This window comes from Sapajus apella, unplaced genomic scaffold (assembly GCF_009761245.1).
Source record: "Sapajus apella isolate SASKATOON/1434 unplaced genomic scaffold, GSC_monkey_1.0 scaffold133, whole genome shotgun sequence".
Lineage (NCBI taxonomy): Eukaryota > Metazoa > Chordata > Mammalia > Primates > Cebidae > Sapajus > Sapajus apella.
The window spans coordinates 527,344-550,701 of record NW_022437073.1 but is presented as its reverse complement, the minus strand read 5'-3'; the positions used below and the strand labels follow the sequence as shown (position 1 = coordinate 550,701).

Here is a 23,358-nt window from a genome sequence, read left to right as displayed (position 1 = left end):
GTTGAGTATCTCTATTCATGTGCTTATTTAACATCAGTATATCTACTTTGGTGACATTTCTATTTGAATCTTTTGACCATTGCTAAACAAGGTTGTCTTTTTATTGAATTGGTTCTTTATATATTCTGGATACAAGTCCTTTATCAAGTATATGATTTGCAAATATTTCTCCCAGTGGCTTTCCTTTTCATTAATGTGTCTTGTGAATCACAAAAGTTTCAATTTTTGATGGAGTGCAATTTATCAAACTTTTTTCTTTTGTGGATCATACTTTTGGAGTTGTATATAAGAACTCTGTCCAACTACAGGTTGAAAACATTTTCTCCTTTGTTTTCTTCTACAAGTTTTACAGTTTTTAGCTGTTACATTTAGATCTCTGATCCATTTTGAAATAATTTGTGTGCATGGCTTGAAGTGTTCATTTCCGCCCCCCGTTGTGGATATCCAGTTCTTAGTACCATTTATGAAAAGTCTTTTTTCCTGTTGAATTGTCTAAGCACCTTTGTTGAGAATCAATTCACTGTGTAAGGATTTATTTCAGGATTCTTAATTCTATTTCATTAATCTTTATGCCTATCCTGTGCCATTGTCACAGCGTCTTAATTACTATGACTTTATATTAAAAATTTTGAAAGTCAGTAGTATAAATCTACAGACTCTGTTCTTCCTTTTCAAAATTGTTCTAGATCTTTTACATTTTCATATAAATGTTTGGTCACCTTGTCACTTTCTACAAAATGGTTTGTTTGGATTTTGATAGATGTACAATGAATTTGTAGATCAATTTTTGAAGAAATGCTGTTTTGACAGTATTTTGTCTTCCAATCCATGAATATTTAAAATCTTTCCATTTATTTAGATCTCTAATTTCTCTCAGTAATGTTTTGCAGTTTTAAGTGTATAAGTCTTGAATTTCTTCTGTTGAATTTCTTCCTAAGTGTTTTATTCTTTTAGATGCTCTTGTGGATGTAATTATTTCATTATTTTTCAGAATATTCATTGATGTGTAGAAATGTATGTCATTTTTGCATATTGATCTTGTATCCTGAAACCTTGATAAACTCATTTATTACACTCATTATTAGCGGTTTTCTGTAAATTCTGTTGGATTTTCCATATAGACAATTATGTCATTTGAAAACAGTGACAGTTTTACTTCTTCCTTTCCAGTGTGGTTGCCTTTTGTTTATTTTTCTTGCCTTATTGTAATAGCTAGAACCTATAGTACAATTTATTTATTTTTTTGAGAAAACATCTTTTTGTTATCTAGCCTGGAATGCAGTGGTGCAGTCTCAGCCCACTACAGCTTCTATCTCCCAGGCTCAGGCGATCATCCTACCTCAGCTCCTTAGTAGCTGGTACCACAGGCTCATGCCACCATACCTGGAAATTTTTTTGTAATTTTGGTAGAGGCAGGGTTTCGCTATGTTGCCAAGCAGGCTTGTCTTGAACTCCTGAGCTCAAGTGATCCATCAGCCTCAGCCATCAAAAAAGTTCTGGGATTACAGGTGTAGGCCACTGTGCCCAGCCTATAGTGCAATTTAAATAAATGTGAGAGCAGATATTCTGGCCTTGTTCCTGAGCTTCAGGGCAGAGCATTCAGTCTTTCATCCTAAGTTACTAGCTGTAGGTTTTTGTTAGATGGCCATTTTTCAGATTAAGGGAGTTTTATTCTATTCCTAGTTTGCTAAGAACTTTCATCATGAATGTGTGTTAAATTTTGTCAAATGCTTTTTCTGCATCAGTGGATATAGTCATGTGGCTTTTATCAGTTAACAGATTGTATTGATTGTCTAAGATTATATTAGCCTTGTATTCTTGGGATAAACTTCACCTGGTCATGGTGTATTCTTTTTATATATTGCTGGAGTTAATTTTCTTTTTCTTATTTTCTTTCTTTCTTTCTTTTTTTTTTTTTTTTGAGGCAGAGTCTTTCTATGTTGCCCTGACTGGAGTTCAGTGGTGTGATCTCTGCTCCCTGCAACCTCTGCCTCCTGTGTTCAAGCGATTCTTCTGCCTCAGCCTCCCAAGCAGCTGGGACTACAGGCACCTGCCACTGTACCAGCTAATTTTTTTGTTTTAAAAAATTTTGTATTTTTATTTATTTATTTATTTTTGAGACAGAGTCTCACTTTGTTGCCCAGTCTGGAGTGCAATGGCATGATCTCAGCTCACTGCAGCCTCCACTTCCCAGGTTCAAGTAATTTCTCCTGCCTCAGCCTCCTGAGTGCCTGGGATTGGGACTGCAGGCATGCACCACCACACCCGGCTGATTTTTATATTTTCAGTGGAGACAGGGTTTCGCCCTTATGGCCAGGCTGGTCTTGAATTCCTGACCTCAGATGATCCACCCCCCTTGGCCTCCCAAAGTGCTGGAATTACAGGCGTGAGCCACTATGCCCAGCCAATTTTTGTATTTTTAATAGAGACAAGGTTTTGCCATGTTGGCCAGGCTGGTCTTGAACTTCTGATCTCAAGGTCAGATGTGGGGGATCCACCTGATTCGGCCTCCCAAGGTGCTGGGATTACAGGCATGAGCCACCGCACTCAACTTGGAGTTAATTTTCTGATAGTTTGATTTTGTGTCCATGTTGATAAAGGATATTGGCCTGTAGTTTACTTTTCATGTACTGTCTTTAAAAATTTAAATCAGGACGATACTGGCCTCAGAAAATGAGCAGGAAAGTATCATTTCTCTTGTATTTTCTGGTATATAGAGTTGCTTTATTTTTTTCTTTAAGTGTCTGGTAGAATTTTCAAGTGAAACTATCTGGGTCTGGAAATTTTTTTTGCAGGAGTTTTTTTTTTAAGCTGTGAGTTAATTTTTTTCAATAGCTATAGAATATTTGGGTTATTTATTTCTTGTTGGGCCAGTTTAGTTGATGACTTTCACAGGATTAAATCATTTAACCTAAATTTTAAGCTTATATGCATGCAGTTGTTTGCAGTATTCCATTATTATCTTTTTAATGTCTATAGACTCTTTCGTAATATCCTCTCTTTCATTACATATAATGGTGATTTTTGCCTTGTCTCTTTGAAAAACCAGTTTGACAAGAAGTTACCATTCTCATGGATTTTTTCAAGGAAGCAACTTATGGTTTCACTGGTTTTTCAATTTATTGATTTCTTCACTTTAACATTCTTTCCTTTCTGATTGCCTTGAGTTTGGCTCCTTTTCCTACTTTCTCAGGGTAGATTATATTCTGATTTAAGGGTTTTATATTAATCTAAACATTTAATGCTATATATGTTGTTCAGTCTTGCAAATAGGCAAATTTTGATATTTGCATTTTCACTGCAGCTTTGACCTCCTGGGCTCACACGATTCTCCCACCTCAGTCTCCTGAGTAGCTGGGACTACAGGTGCACACCACCACACGTGGCTTATTTTTGTATTTTTGTGTAGAGACAGGGTTTTGTCATGTTTCCCAGGCTGATCTCAAACTCCTAGGCTCAAGTGATTTGACCGCCTTGGCCTCCCAAAGTGCTGGGATTACAGGCATGAGCCACCCACGCCCGGCCCTGTTCTTTTCAAGTACACATGGAACACTGACCAATTTGAACTATGTCCTTGGTCCTAAACCAATCTAGAATTAAACTATAAATCTGTAACAGAAAAACGTATGGAAGATTTGAGGGAAATTAGCAAATACCTGGCTTGGTATGGTCACTCACGCTTGTGGTCCCAGCTACTGGGGAGGCTGAGATGGGAGAGATCACTTGAGCCCAGGAGGTGGAGGTGGCAGTGAGCCATGTTTGCACCACGATACTCTGTCGGGCAACAGAGTGAGACCCTGTCTCAAAAAAACAAAAAAAAGAACCCGTGTTCTGTTTTTGTTGGGATAGTGTTGTTTAAATATGAGATCTACCTGGTTGATGATTTTGTTCAGTTCTTCTGTGTACTTGTTAATTTTCTGTTTATTTTTATTACTGAGAGAAGAGTTTGGTATCTATAGTTATTATGGATATTTCCATATAATTTTTCCTTTTAATTCTATCTGGTTTTGCTTCATGCATTTTGAGGTTCTTTTGTTTAAGGATCTTGTTTACTCTGTTTTTAATTCCATTGTTTCCCCTTTTCTGACTCCTTTGGGTTTTCAAAAATATTTTTTAGTGTTCCATTTTAATTATTCTGTTGTTTTTGATCATATCTCTTTGTATGATTTTTCATTTTAGTGGTTGCTCCAGGCATTATAATACACAGACTTAACTTTTTATAGTGTGTAGAATTAATCTTATCACTTAAAGTAGAATATGCATACCTTGCCACGATACAGTTCCTTTGCCTTTTTCCCACTTATGTTTTTGTATTTCATATGTATTGTATCTGCATACAGTGGAAACATTGTCAGACAATCTGTAATTTTTGCTATCATCCATTATGCATATTTAAAACTCTGGAGTGGGATGGGCGCAGTGGCTCACGTCTGTAATCTCAGTAGTTTGGGAGGCCAAGGAAGGCAGATCACAAGGTCAGGAGATGGAGACCATCCTGGCTAACATAGTAAAACCCCATCTCTACTAAAAATACAAAAAATTAGCCCAGGGTGGTGGCGCGCACCTGTAGTCTCAGTTACTCGGGAGGGTGAGGTTCATCTTTTGAACCTGTAAGGCGGAGGTTGCAGTGAGCCAAGATCTTCCAGCCTGGGTGATAGAGATTCCATTCTCCAAACAACAATAACGACAACAAAAAACCAAAAGACTGTGGAGTAGAGAAGACTAGTTCATTATATTACCCAGTGTTTACCATTTCTGTTTTTCTTTTCCTTCATTCCTGGTATTCTAATTTCTTCTACAGTATAATTTCCCTGAATGAGAGAACATTCATTAGCATTTCTTTTAGAGGACGTCTTCTGTTGATTCTCTTTTTCTTCCCCTGGGAATGCCTTCTTTTTTAGTTTTTCAGTTTGACAATGATATGTCTGGGCATAGATTTTGAACTTATTTGACTATCCATTTGGGGGTTTACGAAGCTTCATGAATCTTTTGCCACATTTTTGAAGTGTTCAGCCATTATTTCTTCAAATTTCTTTTGAGACAGGGTCTCACTTTGTAGCTCAGACTGGAGTGCTGTGGCGTGAACACAACTCATGGCAGTCTTGGCCTCCCAGGATCAAGCAATCCTCCCACCTCAGCCTCCCATGTAGCCAAATATTTTTTTCTGCAGAACACTATTTTTAGGACTCAAAAGACATGAATAGAAATGTTTATTTTCCTGAAGGTCCACAACTTTCTCTTGTTTTCTTCTGTTCTTATTTTTTCTGTTTTTCAGATTTGATTATTTCTATTGATCTTTTTTCAAGTTTACTTTTCTCTCTGTCCATTCCACTATCAGTGATTTTTTTTTTTTTCTGTTCTAAAATTTTCATTTGGTTCTTTTTTTCTTTTCTCTCTCTTTTTTTTTTTTTTTTTTTTTTTGCTGAGACTTTCTTACATTCATTTGAACATTTGAACAGTGTTATTAGAGCATGGTTATAATGGCTTTTTGGTGATTTTATGAAGTAGTTTTCTGACAATTTCAGTATTTGTGTCATCTTGGGGTTGACTTCTGGTTTGTCTTTTCCCTTATAATTTGCTTACATTTCCCTAGTTCTCTGTTGAGTGATTTTGGATTGTATCCTGGACTTTAGAATATTATAAGATCCCAGATCTTGTTTAAATCCTAAGGAGAATGTGATTTTTTTTTTAAAGCACACAATCTGTCTTGTTAGGTTCAAGTTCTGATTATCCTTCTTCAGGTTGTGATTCTTATATCGGCTCAATTTTTTTTAAAGACAGTTTCACTCTGTTGCCCAGGCTGGAGTACAGTGGTACAATCTCGGCTCACTGCAATCTCCATGTCCTGGGTTCAAGCAATTCTTGTGCCTCAGCCTTCTGAGTAGCTGGGATTACAGATGTGCACCACCACGCCCGCCTAATTTTTGTATTTTTAGTAGAGATGGAGTTTTTTAATTTTAATGCAGTTTAGGTTTTGGGGTACATGTGAAGAACATGCAAGATTGTTGCATAGGTACACACATGGCAGGGTGATATGCTGCCTTCCTCCCCATCACCTGTATCTCGCATTTCTCCCCATGCTATCTCTCCCCAACTCCCCACCCCCAGATGTCCCTCCCCTATTTCCCCCCGACAGACCCCAGTGTGTGATGCTCCCCTCCCTGTGTCCATGTGTTCTCATTGTTCAACACCCACCTATAAGTGAGAACATGCGGTTTTTGATTTTCTGTTCTTGGGTCAGTTTGCTGAGAATGATGATTTCCAGGTTCATCCATGTCCCTACAAAGGACACAAACTCATCGTTTTTGATGGCTGCATAATATTCCATGGTGTATATGTACCACTTTTTCCCTGTCCAGTCTATCATCGATGGGCATTTGGGTTGGTTCCAGGTCTTTGCTATTGTAAACAGTGCTGCAGTGAAGATTGGTGTGCATGTTTCCTTATAGTAGAACGTTTTATAATCCTTTGGATATATACCCAGTAATGGGATTGCTGGGTCAAATGGAATTTCTATTTCTAGGTCCTTGAGGAATCACCACACTGTCTTCCACAATGGTTGAACTAGTTTACACTCCCACCAATAGTGTAAAAGTATTCTTATTTCTCCACATCCTCTCCAGCATCTGTTGTCTCCAGATTTTTTGATGATCGCCATTCTAACTGGCATGAGGTGGTATCTCAATGTAGTTTTGATTTGCATTTCTCTAATGACCAGTGATGATGAGCATTTTTTCATATGTTTGTTGGCCTCATGTATGTCTTCTTTTGTAAAGTGTCTGTTCGTATCCTTTGCCCACTTTTGAATGGGCTTGTTTGTTTTTTTTCTTGTAAATCTGTTTTAGTTCTTTGTAAATTCTGGATATCAGCCCTTTGTCAGATGGGTAGACTGCAAAATTTTTTTCCCATTCTGTTGGTTGCCGATTCACTCTAATGACTGTTTCTTTTGCTGTGCAGAAGCTGTGGAGTTTAATTAGGTCCCATTTGTCTATTTTGGCTTTTGTTGCCAATGCTTTTGGTGTTTTGGTCATGAAGTCCTTGCCTACGCCTATGTCCTGAATAGTTTTGCCTAGATTTTCTTCTAGGGTTTTTATGATGTTAGGTCTTATGTTTAATCTTTAATCCATCTGGAGTTAATTTTAGTGTAAGGTGTCAGGAAGGGGTCCAGTTTCTGCTTTCTGCACATGGCTAGCCAGTTTTCCCAACACCATTTATTAAACAGGGACTCCTTTCCCCATTGCTTGTTTTTGTCAGGTTTGTCAAAGATCAGATGGTTGTAGATGTGTTGTGTTGCCTCCAAGGCCTCTGTTCTGTTCCATTGGTCTATATCCCTGTTTTGGTACCAGTACCATGCTGTTTTGATAACTGTAGCCTTGTAGTGTAGTTTGAAGTCAGGTAGCGTGATGCCTCCCGCTTTGTTCTTTTTGCTTAGAATTGACTTGGCTATGCGGGCTCTCTTTTGGTTCCATATGAAGTTTAAGGTGATTTTTCCCAGTTCTGTGAAGAAGGTCATTGGTAGCTTCATGGGGGATAGCGTTGAATCTCTAAATTACTTTGGGCAATATGGCCATTTTCACGATATTGTTACTTCCTAACCATGAACATGGAATGTTTCTCCATCTGTTTGTGTCCCCTCTTATTTCGTTGAGCAGTGGTTTGTAGTTCTCCTTGAAGAGGTCCTTTACATTCTTTGTTAGTTGTATTCCTTGGTATTTTATTCTCTTTGTAGCAATTGTGAATGGCAGTTCATTCTTGATTTGGCTCTCTTTAAGTCTGTTATTGGTGTATAGGAATGCTTGTGATTTTTGCAGATTGATTTTGTATCCTGAGATTTTGCTGAAGTTGCTTATCAGTTTCAGGAGATTTTGGGCAGAGACGATGGGGTCTTCTAGATATACGATCATGTCATCTGCAAATAGAGACAATTTGACTTCCTCCTTTCCTATTTGAATACCTTTATTTCTTTTTCTTGTCTGATTGCTCTGTCTAGAACTTCCAATACTATATTGAATAGGAGTGGTGAGAGAAGGCATCCTTGTCTAGTGCCAGATTTCAAAGGGAATGCTTCTAGTTTTTGCCCATTCAGTATGATATTGGCTGTTGGTTTGTCGTAAATAGCTTTTATTATTTTGAGGTACATTCTGTCAATACCTAGTTTATTGAGGGTTTTTAGCATAAAGGGTGTTGAATTTTGTCAAAGACCTTCTCTGCATCAATTGAGATAATCATGTGGTTTTTGTCTTTGGTTCTGTTTATGTGGTGAATTACGTTTATAGACTTGGGTCTCTTGAACCAGACTTGCATCCCCGGGATGAAGCCTACTTGATCATGGTCGATAAACTTTTTGATGAGCTGTTGCAATCAGTTTGCCAGTATTTTATTGAAGATTTTTGCATCTATGTTCATCATGAATATTGGCCTGAAATTTTTTTTTTCTTGCTGATTCTGTGCTGGGTTTTGGTATCAGGATGATGTTTGTCTTATAAAATGGTTTGGGAAGGATTCCCTCTTTTTGAATTGTTTGGAATAGTTTCAGAAGGAGTGGTACCAGCTCCTCTTTGTATGTCTGGTAGAATTCGGCTGTGAACCCATCTGGACCTGGGCTTTTTTTGGGTGGTAGGCCCTTAATTGCTGCCTCAACTTCAGACCTTGTTATTGGTCTATTCAGGTTTTCGACTTCTTCCTGGTTTAGGCTTGGGAGGATGCAAGTGTCCAGGAATTTATCCATTTCTTCCAGGTTTACTACTTTATGTGCATAGAGTTGTTTGTAATAATCTCTGATTATGGTTTGTATTTCTGTGGAATCTGTGGTGATATCCCATTTATTGTTTTTTATTACATCTATTTTATTATTCTCTCTTTTCTTTTTTGTTAATCTGGCTAGTGGTCTGTCTATTTGGTTGATCTTTTCAAAAAACCAGCTCCTGGATTTATTGATTTTTTTGAAGGGTTTTTTTGTGTCTCTGTCTCCTTCAGCTCTGCTCTGATCTTAGTTATTTCTTGTCTTCTGCTAGGTTTTGAGTTTTTTTGATCTTGCTCCTCTAGCTCTTTCAATTTTGATGATAGGGTGTCGATTTTAGATCTCTCCTTGCTTCTCATGTGGGCATTTATTGCTATATATTTTCCTGTAGACACTGCTTTAAGTGTGTGCTAGAGATTCTGGTATGTTGTGTCTTTGTTCTCATTGGTTTCAAAGAACATCTTTATTTCTGCCATCATTTCGTTGTTTATCCAGTCAACATTCAAAAGCCAGTTGTTCAGTTTCCAAGAAGCTGTGCAGTTCTGAGTTAGTTTCTCAATTCTGAGTTCTAACTTGATTGCACTGTGGTCTGAGAGACTGTTTGTTATGATTTCCATTCTTTTGCATTTGACGAGGAGTGATTTACTTCCAATTATATGGTCAATTTTAGAGTAGGTGTGATGTGGTGCTGAGAAGAATGTTTATTCTGTGGATTTGGGGTGGAGAGTTCTGTTAATATCTATTAGGTTTGCTTGTTCCAGGTCTGACTTCAAGTCCTGGATATTCTTGTTAATTTTCTGTCTAGTTGATCTGTCTAATATTGACAATGGGGTGTTAAAGTCTCCCACTATTATTCTGTGGGAGTCTAAGTCTCTTTATAAGTCATTAAGAACTTGCTTTATGTATCTGGGTGCTCCTATATTGGGTGTGTATATATTTAGGATCGTTAGCTGTTCTTGTTGCATTGATCCTTTTACCATTATGTAATGTCCTTCTTTGTCTCTTTTGATCTTTGTTGGTTAAAAGTGTACTTTATCAGAGACAAGAATTGCAACTCCTGCTTTTTTTTGCTTTCCGTTTGCTTGGTAAATCTTCCTCCATCCCTTTATTTTGAGCCTTTGTGTATCCTTGCATGTGAGATGGATTTCCTGGATACAGCACACCAGTGAGTTTTGGCATTTTATCCAATTTGCCAGCCTGTGTGTTTTGATTGGGGCATTTAGCCCATTTACATTTAAGGTTAATATTGTTATGTGTTAATTTGATCTTGCCATTTTGATGCTCGCTGGCTGTTTTGCCCATAAGTTGATGCCGTTTCTTCATTGTGTTGATGCTCTTTACCATTTGGTATGTTTTTGGAATGGCTGGTACTGGTTGTTCCTTTCTACGTTTAGTGCCTCTTTCAGGAGCTCTTGTAAAACAGGCCAGGTAGTGATGAAGTCTCTGAGTACTTGCTTGTTTGTAAAGGATTTTATTTTTCCATCACTTCTGAAGCTTAGTTTGGCTGGATATGAAATTCTGGGTTGAAAGTACTTTTCTTTAAGGATGTTGTATATTGACCCCCGCTCTCTTCTGGCCTGTAGGATTTCTGCTGAAAGATCTGCTGTGAGTCTGATGGGCTTCCCTTTGTGGATAACCTAACCTTTCTCTCTGGCTGTCCTTAGCATTTTCTCCTTCATTTCAACCCTGGTGAATTTGACGATTGTGTGCCTTGGGGTTGCTCTTCTTGAGGAATATCTTTGTGGTGTTCTCTGTATTTCCTGGACTTGAAAATTGGCCTGCCTTGCTAGGTTGGGGAAGTTTTCCTATATAATATCCTGAAGAGTATTTTCCAGCTTGAATTCCTTCTCTCCATCACATTCAGGTACACCTATCAAATGTAGATTAGGTCTTTTCACATAGTCCCATATTTCTTGAAGACTTTGTTCATTCTTTTTACCATTTTTTCTCTAATCTTGCCTTCTCGTTTTATTTCATTGAGTTGATCTTTGCCTTCTGATAGCCTTTCTTCTGCTTGGTCAATTCAGCTGTTGAAACTCGTATGCTTCGCGAAGTTCTCGTGTTGTGTTTTTCAGCTCCATCAATTCACTTATATTCCTCTCTACGTTGTTTATTCTCATTAGCATTTCATCAAACCTTTTTTCAAGGTTCTTAGTTTCTTTGCATTGGGTAAGAACATGTTCTTTTAGCTCACAGAAACTTCTTATTACCCACCTTCTGAAGCCTGATTCTGTGAATTCATCACACTCATTCTCCATCCAGCCTTATTCCCTTGCTGGTGAGGAGTTGTGATCCCTTGTAGGAGGAGAGGCGTTCTGGTTTTGGGTGTTTTCATCCCTTTTGTGCTGGTTTCTTCCCATCTTTGTGGATTTATCCACCTCTTGTCTTTGTAGTTGTTGACTTTCAGATTGGGTCTCTGAGTGGATGTCCAGTTTTTTGATGATGAAGTTATTTCTTTCTGTTTCTTAGTTTTCCTTCTAATCGTCAGGCCCCTCAGCTGTAGGACTGCTGAGGTCCACTCCAGGCCCTGCTTGCCTGGGGATCACCTGCAGCGGCTATGGAACAGTAAGGGGTGCTGCCAGTTTCCTCTTCTGCTATCTTTGTCCCAGAAGGATACCCGCCAGATGTCAGTCTGAGCTCTCCTTTATGAGGTGACTCTTTGAATATCCGGGGGTCAGGGAGCTGCTTGAGGAGACAGTCTGTCCTTTATAGGAGCTCAAGTGCTGATCTGTGAGCTCCGTTGTTCATTCAGAGCTGCTGGGCAGGTAAGTTTAAGTCTGCTGTAGCAGAACTCATAAACTCCTTTTTTTAAAATTTTTTTCCCCAGGTGCCCTGTCCTGGGAAGTTAGATCTTTATTTATGAGTTTCTGTTGTGCTGCTGTCTTTTTTCAGGGCTGCCCTGCCCAGCGAGGAGGCAGCCCAGTCACTGTCTGCCTGCAGATGCTTTGCTGAGCTGCTGTGGGCTCCGCCCAGCTGCCGTGTGAACTTCCCTGCAGTTCTGTTTATACGGGTATAGTTAGAACTGCCTCGGCAATGGCGGCCCACCTCTATAATGGCGGACTCTCTCTGTCATGGCAGGTTGCCTCCGTAATGGTGGACTGCCTCAGTAATGGCAGATGCCCCTCCCCGACAGAGCTGGACCATCCCAGGTTCAGCTGTGCTTGCTGTGAAACTCTCAATCTAGAGCGTTTCTGGTTGCTGTTCTGTTGTGGGGGTGGGACCATCCGAGCCTTATCACCTGGCTCCCTGCCTCAGAGCCCTTTTATTTTTTTTTTAGTTGAACGGTCGACTCTGTCTCCCAGGTGTTCCAGTGGCCTGTTGAAAAGGGGCCAGGATCTGTGTGATTTCCCGTGCGGTGACCCACTGCGCCGGCTGAAACAGCCGCGCTGAGATTCCTGGCACTTTTTTGTCCAGGAATCTTCTGGGCTGCCTCCCTGTTTCAGTCCCCATTTTTTATCAGTTGAATGGGTGACTCTGTCTCCCTGGAGCTCCAGTCGCCAGCTAAAACAGCACCCGGACCCGTGTATTTTGTGCAGAGACCCGTGGCGCCAGGGTGCTGACCAAAACAGCTGGGCCGGCCAAACAGCCATGCTGGCAAACTGTGGGGCTCCTCCGCCTGGGAATCTCCTGGTCTGTGGGCAATAAAAATCCATCTGGAAATGCAGTGTCCACTCACCCTCCACGCTTTCACTGGGAGCTGCAATCCTAAGCTGCTCCTAATCGGCCATCCTAGAGATGGAGTTTCACCATGTTGGCCAGGCTGGTCTCTGACTCCTGGCCTCATGTGATCCCCCCATGTCAGTCTCCCAAAATGCTGGCATTATAGGAGTGAGCCACCATGCCTGACTGTCAGTTCAAATTTTAAAGACTTTGTCATGTTATGCCATTTGGATCTGTCTCAAGTTTGCTGTTCTGTGACCTTGGCAATAGTTTACTTCGTAGTTCGGTTCTCAAAGCCTTTGGTATGCTGATTAGGGTCACATTTATACAGCTCAGAAGTAAACCTACAAGTTTATATAATACCACCTTACAGGATTTCTCCCTTCAGTTTTCTCTCCATGATTTCCTCCAAATATTCTGGGTCCTCAAGGTGCCCCTTCTGGATTTCTGGCTAGAAAACACAGGCCTAGGTTTGCCTTCTCTGCTTTGCAGTTGCTTCAATTGCATCTGCATCTGTTATGAAGCCATAATAGGACAAAGAGAGAAGAAAAGCAGTGAGGATATTTCCCCTGTTAATGAGACCACAGTGCTTTTGGTAGGAAAATATGATTCCCCTCCTTCAGAGTTTTAGTTCTTACTTTGCCACTGTTGCTGTCACCATTACCTCTGGCACTTCTGCTTCCATATAGTAGCCTGGGAGTTGGAGCAGGAAAGAATATAGGGAAAAATGAAAAGAAAGAGATTTTCCTCACTCTTTGATCCTTAGGAGTTTCTTTTTTCATATCTCAGCAGAAAGATGAATCTACCTTGATACTAATATTGTATTCTGGCTCTCTTATTACATGAAGTATTATTTTCTATTTTTTTTTTTTTTGAAACAGAATTTTGCTCCTGTTGCCCAGTGCAATGGTGCAGTTTCAGCTCACTGCAACCTCTGCCTCCCAGGTTCAAGCGATCCTCCTGTCTCAGCCTCCCGTGTAGCTGGGATTACAGGCATGTGCCACCATGCCCAGCAAATTTTGTATTTTTAGTAGAGACGAGGTTTCTCCATGTTGGTCAGGCTAGTCCTGATCTCCTGACCTCAGGTGATCTGCCCGCCTTGGCCTTCCGAAGTGCTGGGATAAGGGTGTGAGGCACCGCTGCCCAGCCTCTATTTTTTTAAATTTTCCAGCGTGTGTATTTAAATGTGATTTCTTTTAGATATTTGTAATGTACTCATTTTTATCCATTCATTCTGTCTTAAAGAATTTAAAATGTAATGCATAAATGAGTTTTACCATATTATGATTTGTTTTCTATCTGTCCTGTCTGTTTCTTGTGTCCCTTTTCTTCTTTTTTCCTTCCTTCCTTTCTAGTTAATTTTGTGTATTTTATTTCGTTTTCATTTTATATTTACTTTTGGCTTTGTTTTATTTTCTCTGTGGTTAGTTTACAATATACAATTTCATCATCTACCTTCAAATATTATTATACTGCTTCCTATATAAAATAAGACTGTTACAATAATATACTTCCATTTCTTACCTTCTTTTTGCTACTGTTGTCAAATTTTTACTTCTATGTTTGTTATAAGCTCTACTTTTTTTTTTTTTCTTTAAACAATCAAGTGCATTTAAAAGATGTTAAACAATGAAGAAGAGTCTCCTTGGTTAGCCCATACATTATCATTTACACACTCTTTTCCTTTATATCTATCTAAATTTTCATCTGATATTATTTTCCTTTCTCTTTAATAACTTTAAGATCTCTTATAGTACAGGTTTTTAAAGCTTCTTACAGTGCAGATCTGTGGGCATCGAATTCTTCTTTTGTCTCATAATGTTATTTTGACTTCATTACCTGTGAATATAGAACTTTAGGTTGATAAGCTTTTTTCCTGTCTGTATTTTGAAGATGTTATTCCATTGTTGCCTGGATTGAATATTTTCTGGCAAGATGTCAGTAGTCATGTTTCTATAAAGTGACTTTTTTCTCTGGATGCTTTTAAATTTTCTCTTTATCATTAATTTTCAACAACTGAATTATGCCCTGGTGTGGAGCATGTATACCATTGTCTGATTGGGGTTTTTGTGACGTTCTTAAATGGGTGGGTTTGCATTTATCAGTTTAGGAAATTCTGGTCATTATTCACATTTCTTTTTCTGTTTTGTTCCCTTTTTTGGTGTTTCTCCTTGGTACTCCAATTATACGTGGTTGATTACATGATATTGTCCCAGGAAGACTGTTAGTTTATTTCATTATTTGTTTCATTGTATGTAGATTCTGATGCTGTATATTAAAGTTATTAGTCTTTTCTTCTGTAGTGTATAATTTGCTGTTAATCTCTCCAGTTAGAAATTTTCATTTTATATATTGAATATTTTATGTCTAGAATTTTCATTTCACTCTTTTTCTGTATCTTCCATTTTCTCATACTTTTTATTTCCATTAAGTTCTTACACAGTTAGTGTGCCTGTTCTATAATTTCTGTCATTTCTGAATCAGTTTCTGTTGGCTAATTTTTTTTCTGAGTATGATATATTATTGTTATCTTTGTAATTTTTGAGAAGTGGAACATTATGAATGTTACATTGTTGATTGTCTGGATTTTATCTTTCTTTGAAGAATGGCAGGCCTTTTTTTTTTTTTTTAAATTCAGAGGCAGGTTGTTGCTTTGTTGCCCAGTCTGGAGTGCAGTGATGTGATCATAGCTCACTGTAACCTCAATCTCCAGGGCTTATATCCTCCTACCTCAGCCTCCCATGTATCTGGGACTACAGGTGTGCACCACCACACCCAGCTAATTTGTAAAATTTTTTGTAATGATGGAGCCTCATTATGTTGCCAAGGTTGGTCTTGAACTCCCAGCCTCAAGCAATCCTCCCACTTCGGCTTCCCAAAGCACTGGGATTACAGGTGGGAGCCACTGTGGCTGCTCAAGAGTGGCAGGCATTTAAGTTACGATTCCTTTGAGAGTTTATGCTTTTTATCTTTAGTGTTAATAGGGTGCATCTAAAGTACCTTCTACTTGAGATAGTTCAGCCCTGTTTCAAGGGTGCGACTGTGGGAAGAAAGTTGCCCAGGTGCCATGGCAAGAGACTGAAGGCACAATCTGTCCCAGTATAATAAATAACTGATTACTTGGTTATAGCAATGACACCAAATAGACTTAGATACAGTCACATAATTATATATTCAGTCTTATTACATTATTCTGTATTATTAACCTTTGCTTTAGTATTACAGTGTAGGAACATTTTTAGCCTTATATAGAAATAATTGGGTGAAATATAATTAGGAACTGAAGGGACATTGTGAGAGGTGATCAGGAGGTGAGAGTAAAAGCCTTGCAGTAGTGCTGTTACTTTGCAGTCTGGCCTTGCAGTAATGCCAGTGCCTGGGAAGGCACCTGTTGCTTAGCAGGCTGTGAGGAGGAGTTTCCCTTTCACTGGGGAGTTTCAGAGAAAACTCTTCTCTGCTGGCTCTTGAGGAAGGTCTGACACTAGCCAGGCCAGCCCACAGACATCCAGGGGCTTAAACACCTCTCCATGGTGCTGTGCTCCGATGGTCACCATACTTACCCACTTTCATGTTCCACTTTTCCACTCGAATGCTCCCTTGTAAATTCTGAGAAGTAAGAATCAGAGAAATCCTAAAAGCCTTTGATCTCTCTGATAAGTGCATAGAAAGATACAGATGTAGGTGCCTCCCCTCCTTGCAGCAGCTGCCTGAGAGGGAGGGGCCCTCTGTCCTGTACTCACATGACCCCCTGAACTGTACCCACGTGGCCCCCAGTACTGTAAGAATGTGATTTGCTTGACCCCTACCAATCATGTCAGATGAGTCACTCTCCTGACCCTGTCCCCCTGCCTTGTATGCAATAAATATCAGCATGTCCAGGCATTCGGGGCCACTGCTGGACTCCACCCTCTGGTAGCAGTGGTCCCCCAAGTCCACCTGAGTTCTTCTCTTATCTCTGTGTCCTTGTTTCTTTCTTTTCTACGATCTGTTGTCTCCGCACACAGAATACCCACGAGACCCTGTGGGGCTGGACCCTGCATGTGACGGGCTCTCCACTGAAGGCCTAGCTAATGACTGTCTGCTTTGTCTTTCTGCTTATGAACCTTGGAAATTGTTCAGCTTAAAGTGCTCCTTTATCCAGCCTTGTTGAATTTTACCTTATGCATATGCCTAGAACAGCAAAGACTCAAGGACATTGACAGGCAGATTTCTGGAGCTTGTTCTTTGTATAGCCTCCCTTCTCATCAGAATTCAGCCCTACAAGCTCCAGCTATCCAATCTTCTTAAACTCTAACTTAATATCGTCAATTTAGCAATTATGTTCTCCCTCTGCACCTGCTGTCAGGAAGGGGCCTCAAGTTAGAAAGCTGGATCAATTGTAGGGATTACACCTTGGAGATCACACTCCTGTACTGTCTGTGGTCTTGTCTCTGACAACATTCTTTTCATTTATTTTGCCCAGTTTCCTAATTGTTTATGATTGGTGGCTAGAAGCTATATTACGTATTAATATCTGGTATCTTAATTTGCCTCCCTCTTATTGGATGTTTTTTAAAAGCAAAGAATATTAGAATCTGTTTGTCTTGATTAAAAATATCCTAGTTGTATGTAATGTTTTTATGTTAAGTATAGATTAATGTAGGGAGAACTGATATCTTTGTGATGCTCAGCCTTAATAGCCAAGTAAAGTAGCATGTATCTTTATAATTTTATCATATTAAGCTAGTATCCATCTATTCCTGTTTTGAGTTTTACCCAAAACTGATGTGTACTTTGTCTTTTATTATATGTGAGTAGTTCATTAATTTTTTCTTTGATCTATTAAGATGCTTATAGATTTTATGTAGATTTATACCTTTCTGATATAAAATGAATTCCATAGTACATTTTTACTTAAAATAAGGTATATCTTATATGCTGATGCTCTTGGATTTTTTGCATAGATACTTGATTACTTTTGACTACTTCAGAATTCAGATTCCAGGCCCTCATTTAGAATCTTTAAATAGGCTTTGAAGGTTTTGAAAGGGGAAGAGTTTTTCGAATGCATGAGGTAAATGCATTATTGTGATCCTTGGTTACTTTTAACACTAACATTTATTTTAATATATTAATGTACATATCTTTGTTTGAAAATAATTGGTAAAAGAATCATTTTGTTACTCATTTTGCTTGTATGACAGGCACTTACTTTTTTGGTAAAGAGAAATAATAGGCCTCTCGGCTGTGTGGGTGGCTCACGTGAGCCTGTAATCCCAGCATTTTGGGAGGCTGATCTGGGAGGATTCCCCCCAGGAGTTCGAGAACAGCCTGGCAACATGGTGAAACCCCATCTCTACAGAAAAATACAAAAATTAGCCTGGGTGACAGAATGCAACCTTGTCTCAAAAAAAAAAAAAAAAGAAAAGAAAAAAGAGAAATAGGCCTCCTTTTATTAACTCATTTTAATAGAATGTGCTTGTGTTATAAAATATAGATGAGACCTGTTTATTTTATTTTATTTTTTTTTTTTTTAAGACAAGGTCTCATTCTGTCACCAGGCTGGAGTGCAATGGCATAGTCTTGGCTTGCTGCACCCTCTTCCTCCTGGGCTCAAGCAGTCCTCTCATTTCAGCCTCCAGAGTAGCTGGGACCACAGGTGCAAGCCATCTCCCCTGGCTTATTTATTTGTTTGTTTGTTTATTTTGTAAAGATGGAGTCACCTTATGTTGCCCATGCTGATCTTGAACTCCTGAGCTCAAGTGACCCTCCCAAAATGCTGGAATTACAGGCATGAGCCACCACACCTGACCAAAGCCTGTATTTTTATGACCTAGGTTTATCAGAAAACAAATTTAACCACCCATATCAATATAAAACTGTCTAATTCAGGCTGGGTATGGTGACTCATCCCTGTAATCCCAGGATTTGAGGAGGCTGAGACGGAAGGATCACTTGAACCCATGGGTTTGAGACCAGCCTGGAAAACATAGTGAAACCGTCTCTACAGGAAATAAAAAATTAGCCAGACTTCGTGGTATGTGCCTATAGTCTCAGCTACTTGGAAGGCTGAGGTGGGAGGATCGCTTGAGCCCAGGAGATTGGGACTGCAGGGAGCCATGATTGTGCCAGTTTATTACAGCCTAAGCAACAGAGCAAGGACCTATTTCAACCCCCAACAAACTGTCTAATTCTGTATAACTTACTCAGTTAACATGAGATGTTTTTCCTTTTCACAGGTTCAGTTTAATTTGCAATTTACAAAACCAAAGGCATCGCTAGGAGATGTTCAGTCAGAAGCAGTTATTAGTATGCCTTGCTCAACTGATAAGGAAAAGTAAGTACTTAAGGACATAAAATTTAATGTTTTGCAATTTCGAAGGCCATCTTAAAGTTAATTTTTACCAGTGCTTGAGAGCTGTGATACCCACCTGTTTACCTGAGAGATTTCAAGTTACTGATCATTGGAATTTAAGTTGAATCACTCTTAGTTATAAAAAAGAGATTTCTCTTCTTTTTTGTTTCATCCTTCAACAATCTACTCATTTGTTTTTTAATGTGGAATATGCTTAGATAGTAAAATTTTATTTGTCAAAAGAGATTTTCCTACATAACTGAAGACTGGGCTTTTAAATGTTCTCAGACATGTTCATAGAAATTTTTTAAAAGTCCTCATGGTCAGCTGTTTTTGTTTTCTTAATGGCTATGTCTGCCCCTGGAAGAGCTCCATTTTTCTGATTTATTGCTTTCAGCGTAATCTAATCTAAGATACCAGCTAATGTGCTAGAAATATATAGAAAATATGAGTAAAAAGGTTTGTGAGATTTTCCCATAGATAAGCTTTAATGCCAATTTGTGACTTCCGTTCCCTATTTTTTAGTCTTAAACTGGGTTTACATAGTGAAGTGTACTGATTCAATGACTTATGGTTAAATTAAACCACTCATACGGGTAAACTTTTCTCTCTGGATGGACTCCATGTTTGTAATATATTATTACTAATGTAGTTAATTTCCTTAAAATTTAATGGCTTTACGGCCTGTCTGTTGATACTCATTATCATGAGCTTTCATCATTCCAGTTCTACCTTACAAACTAAATTAGTAACATAACTCAAAGAGGGTTCTTATCACAGCTCTCTAGCTTTTATTCATTGGATCATGATGTGTTAAAATAGTTAATGTTTGTGGCTGACACCTGTAATCCCAGCACTTTGGGAGGCCAAGGTGAGTGGATCACTTGAGGTCAGGAGTTCAAGACCAGCCTGGCCAACATGGTGAAACCATGTCTCTACTAAAAATACAAAAATTAGCCAGGTGTGGTGGGCACCTGTAATCCCAGTTAGGAGGCTGAGGGATGAGAATTGCTTCAACCCAGGAGGCAAGAGGTTGCAATGAGCCAAGAGCATGCCACTGTGCTCCAGCCTGGGCGATAGAGTGAGACTGTCCCAATAAAATAAGATAAATAAAATAATAAAATAAAATAAAAAATAATATTTGTGAGCCTCCATTAAAAAAAAAATCAAAATCTAGTTGTTTACAAGGGATTTAAGGAATCCCTTGAATTAAGGAATTCAAGCACCTTGAATTCCTGTTAATGGTAGCATATCATAATGTTTAGTATATTAAATTCATCATAGGCCAGGCATAGTGGTACATATCTGTAGTCCCAGGTACTTGGGAGGCTGAGGCTGGCTCACTATAGACTACAGTGAGCCATGATCATGCCACTGCACTCCAGCCTGAATGATAGAATGGGGCCCTGCCAAAAAAAAAAAAAAAAAGAAAAATCCAGACATGGTGGTGCATACTGTAGTTTCAGCTGCTTGGGAGGCTGAGGGATCACTTGAGCCTGGGAATTGGAGTCTGTGGTAAGCTAGTATCAGTCACATCACTGCGCTCCAACCTGGGCCACAAAGTGTGAATCTGTCTCAAAAAAAAAAAAAAAATCCTTATAGACAGAGAGGTTTTACTAGCAGAAAATATGACAATCATATTTATAGTACAAAGTCAAATATAACCAACTGTCCATAAAATTAGCACTGTTCAGTGATTTTGAGTTTTCTTTTTCTGGTTCATCAGCTGGCAAAAAGTGGCCACTGGGTATCAAACATTAAAGAAAAAAGTAAAATAGAAAAAGTCTATTCACCCACTTTTTTTCTGAACATTGAGTAAAGAGCAACCATCATTTAATTTAAAGGATTGATTTATTCTGTTTTGCAAGAGCCTTCAACTTGTTATTACAAGTAATACTAGGGAAACCATTAACACTGGACAGATTTAGAAAGGATGGCAGTGGTAGAAAGGAAGCATACAGAAAGAAATGCTTTCTTTCTCCCCCAGATTTTCTCATTTGTATTAATTTGACCATAATTTATTATTGTGTGATATGTATTAATATTTGGTCATGACTACTTTGAAGCACTAGAAAATTGTGAAGAGCTTTTGGTCAAAGGAAAAAGAAATCTTTAGAAATTAATAGTGTTACTCTCAAGGCATGTATTTTTGTCATGTATCACTTTTGTGCTAGTGTTTACATTTTGTGGCACTTGTAGAATTTTCATTTTTCCCACTATCCTTATCCCAGCTCTTAAAAGTTTTAGTTTATTATAATATACTGTTTACTGAGGTTACTTTGGTTTATGTTTAAATTTGCTTAAGAAGCCAGTGAAGAATGTGATCTGAACAAAGCTGTTTTAAATAAAACTTAGTTACATTATCTATGTGTATACATATGAGATAAACCTTCAAAATTAACTGATAAAGACTGTTAAGTAAGTTATTACTGTTTTCTTTTTAAGTAGTGAAAATTTAGGTTTGGAATCCAAATACCTGAAGAAAAGAGAAGATAGCATTCCTTTACGAGGACTCAGTCAGAACCTATTTAATAATTCAGGTGAGCAGGCATTCCTGGATTTTGTACTCTATAGTTTAATTAAATGTAATGTATGAAGACTTAATGAATACCAGTAACCTTTTTTTGTCCTCATTTGCAGACCATCAGAAAGATGGCACGTTAGGAGCATTACAGACATCTTCCAAACCCACAGTGCTCTCCTCTGCATCTTCAGCATATTTCCCTGGGCAGTTACCAAACAGTTAATTCTAGTGTCATGTTTTACTTTTTATTGATATTTTAGAAACTCAGGTGCTTAAAAAAATATGTCAACACAAATCAAATCCTAAATAAGCAAGTTTCAAATTTTACTTGAGCTGTTAGACTGAATCCTTTGTTAAGTTACAGGAACAAATTTCTACTTGGGAATTGGTAAAGACTGTGAGTAAATGACATTTTTTGGTTGGTGAACACGGTGTTTTATAGAATAATAGTAGGAATTTTATTAAGCTAATCTTTAGAAATTCAGTTCTAAGGAAAGAGTTGATCCTTATAAGGGAGATTCTAATCACACTGAAAATCCGGGCAAACTAAAACTTGTTCATAATCTCATACTATGCAACCAAAGAATGCTAATTCATTTCATCACTTTCATTGGTAAAATAAAACTTTTAAATTCAACATCTGAAATTATGAGGGAAAATGGTTACCTCCTGCAATGTACTACTGATGACATTTACATTAAAGGGAAAAGTTCTAAATTTACCTTAAATTTAACTGAAATGAATTAAGCCTTCATAGCATTTTTTCCTTGAAACATTTAAATTTGCTATTAATAAGTTTGTTATAAAAATAATTTGGACAGTGTATGTGAGCAGATTAAGTATAGGGTCTCTAGTCATTTGAACTGACAAGTTTTTTAAACTTCATTTATAAACATTCCTTAATGTTTATACTCATCTTAATTTTTTTCCATTTGGAGTTTTATTAGTTATGCAGCTAAATCTGTTATCAGTGGAATTTTAAAACTTGGTACCATACAAAATCTATATCATGAATATTCACTTATTTATTTTTATAGTATCAGAATTTGGGTTGATTTCAATGTTAATAAACTAGGCAGAACAAATAACTGTTAGAAGGTACAATTTTCTTCTCTGTATCTAAAAGTTTTAAGAATTGTTCCTTGGGAAAAATTGATTTTTAAAAATTCAGCTAGAATCATAGGGCCTCATTTTGTTTTCTTATTGACAATACCTGGTAGCATTCTCTAAAGAGTCTTCTAGATCAGTCTTTGTAAAGTACTAATGCTTGTCATAATTTTAAAATTACTTTCAAATACGTTCTTACACAGATGAAGAAACATTTCAAGATATTAATGATATAATAATAATGTTACTGAGTTCCATGGTAAGACAAAGAATCTTTACTATTTTTTTTTTTTAATGAAGCCAGTATCTTGAAACTACTGGCAGTTCAAAGTGTCTTAAACTAGGGATCTAATCTGAAAATTCTGTAAATGTTAGGCAGTGATACTCCCCCGTGTCCTCTCCATTTAGATACACTACTGTATTAGTGAGAATACTTGGTACAATAACTTGAAAGCACTTGCTATTGAAGGAAAGAAGCCTCTTGGTGATTTTGGAAGGGGCTTTGTTGTAAATACTATGTAATATATATAGAATGTTGTGACAGGTTTTGGATGGGATGCATGATATACAGGTAGCTCTCTTTTTAATATATCTCTTTACACACACACACACACACACACACACACACACACACACACACACACACAAAGTCGAATTTTTACAAAGATAGGATAGAGATCATTCAATATTAGCTTGCAAATTTTTTTGTAGTAAATGTATATGGACTTCCAATGTGCTAAATCTTTGCTCTACCTCTTAAACTTTTAGTTGAAATTGTTTTGCAGTGTAAAATTGTACATGTGTTAATAATCAAAGTGTTGCATTTAATGTTATTTCTGTCAACGGTGAACTTTGTTAATAAACTATTAAAATTACTTTTGGGGTATGACATGTAAAAAGTATATTAAGAAAAAAACAAGAATGATTTATAGCATCTACACTGGAAAATCAAGTACTTCCAGCTAATCTGCATACTGCATTTTTGTTTCTTTC

General features: G+C 38.0%; 1 protein-coding gene across 4 annotated transcripts in view; it reads left to right on the top strand.

Annotated features, from left to right (window-relative positions):
* The window catches only part of SASS6 (SAS-6 centriolar assembly protein), a 60,217-nt gene extending 36,976 nt beyond the window's left edge, over window positions 1-23,241 (top strand). For 3 of the 4 annotated variants that reach the window (XM_032262936.1, XM_032262933.1, XM_032262935.1), the window contains 3 exons: window positions 18,619-18,716; window positions 21,180-21,274; window positions 21,375-23,241. In XM_032262936.1, coding sequence (XP_032118827.1) covers window positions 18,619-18,716; window positions 21,180-21,274; window positions 21,375-21,481 — 300 coding nt within the window. In that variant the 3' untranslated portion in view covers window positions 21,482-23,241. The remainder of the gene's footprint in view (window positions 1-18,618; window positions 18,717-21,179; window positions 21,275-21,374) is intronic. The other variant, XM_032262934.1, reaches the window with a different exon arrangement.
* Window positions 23,242-23,358: the final 117 nt, after the last annotated feature.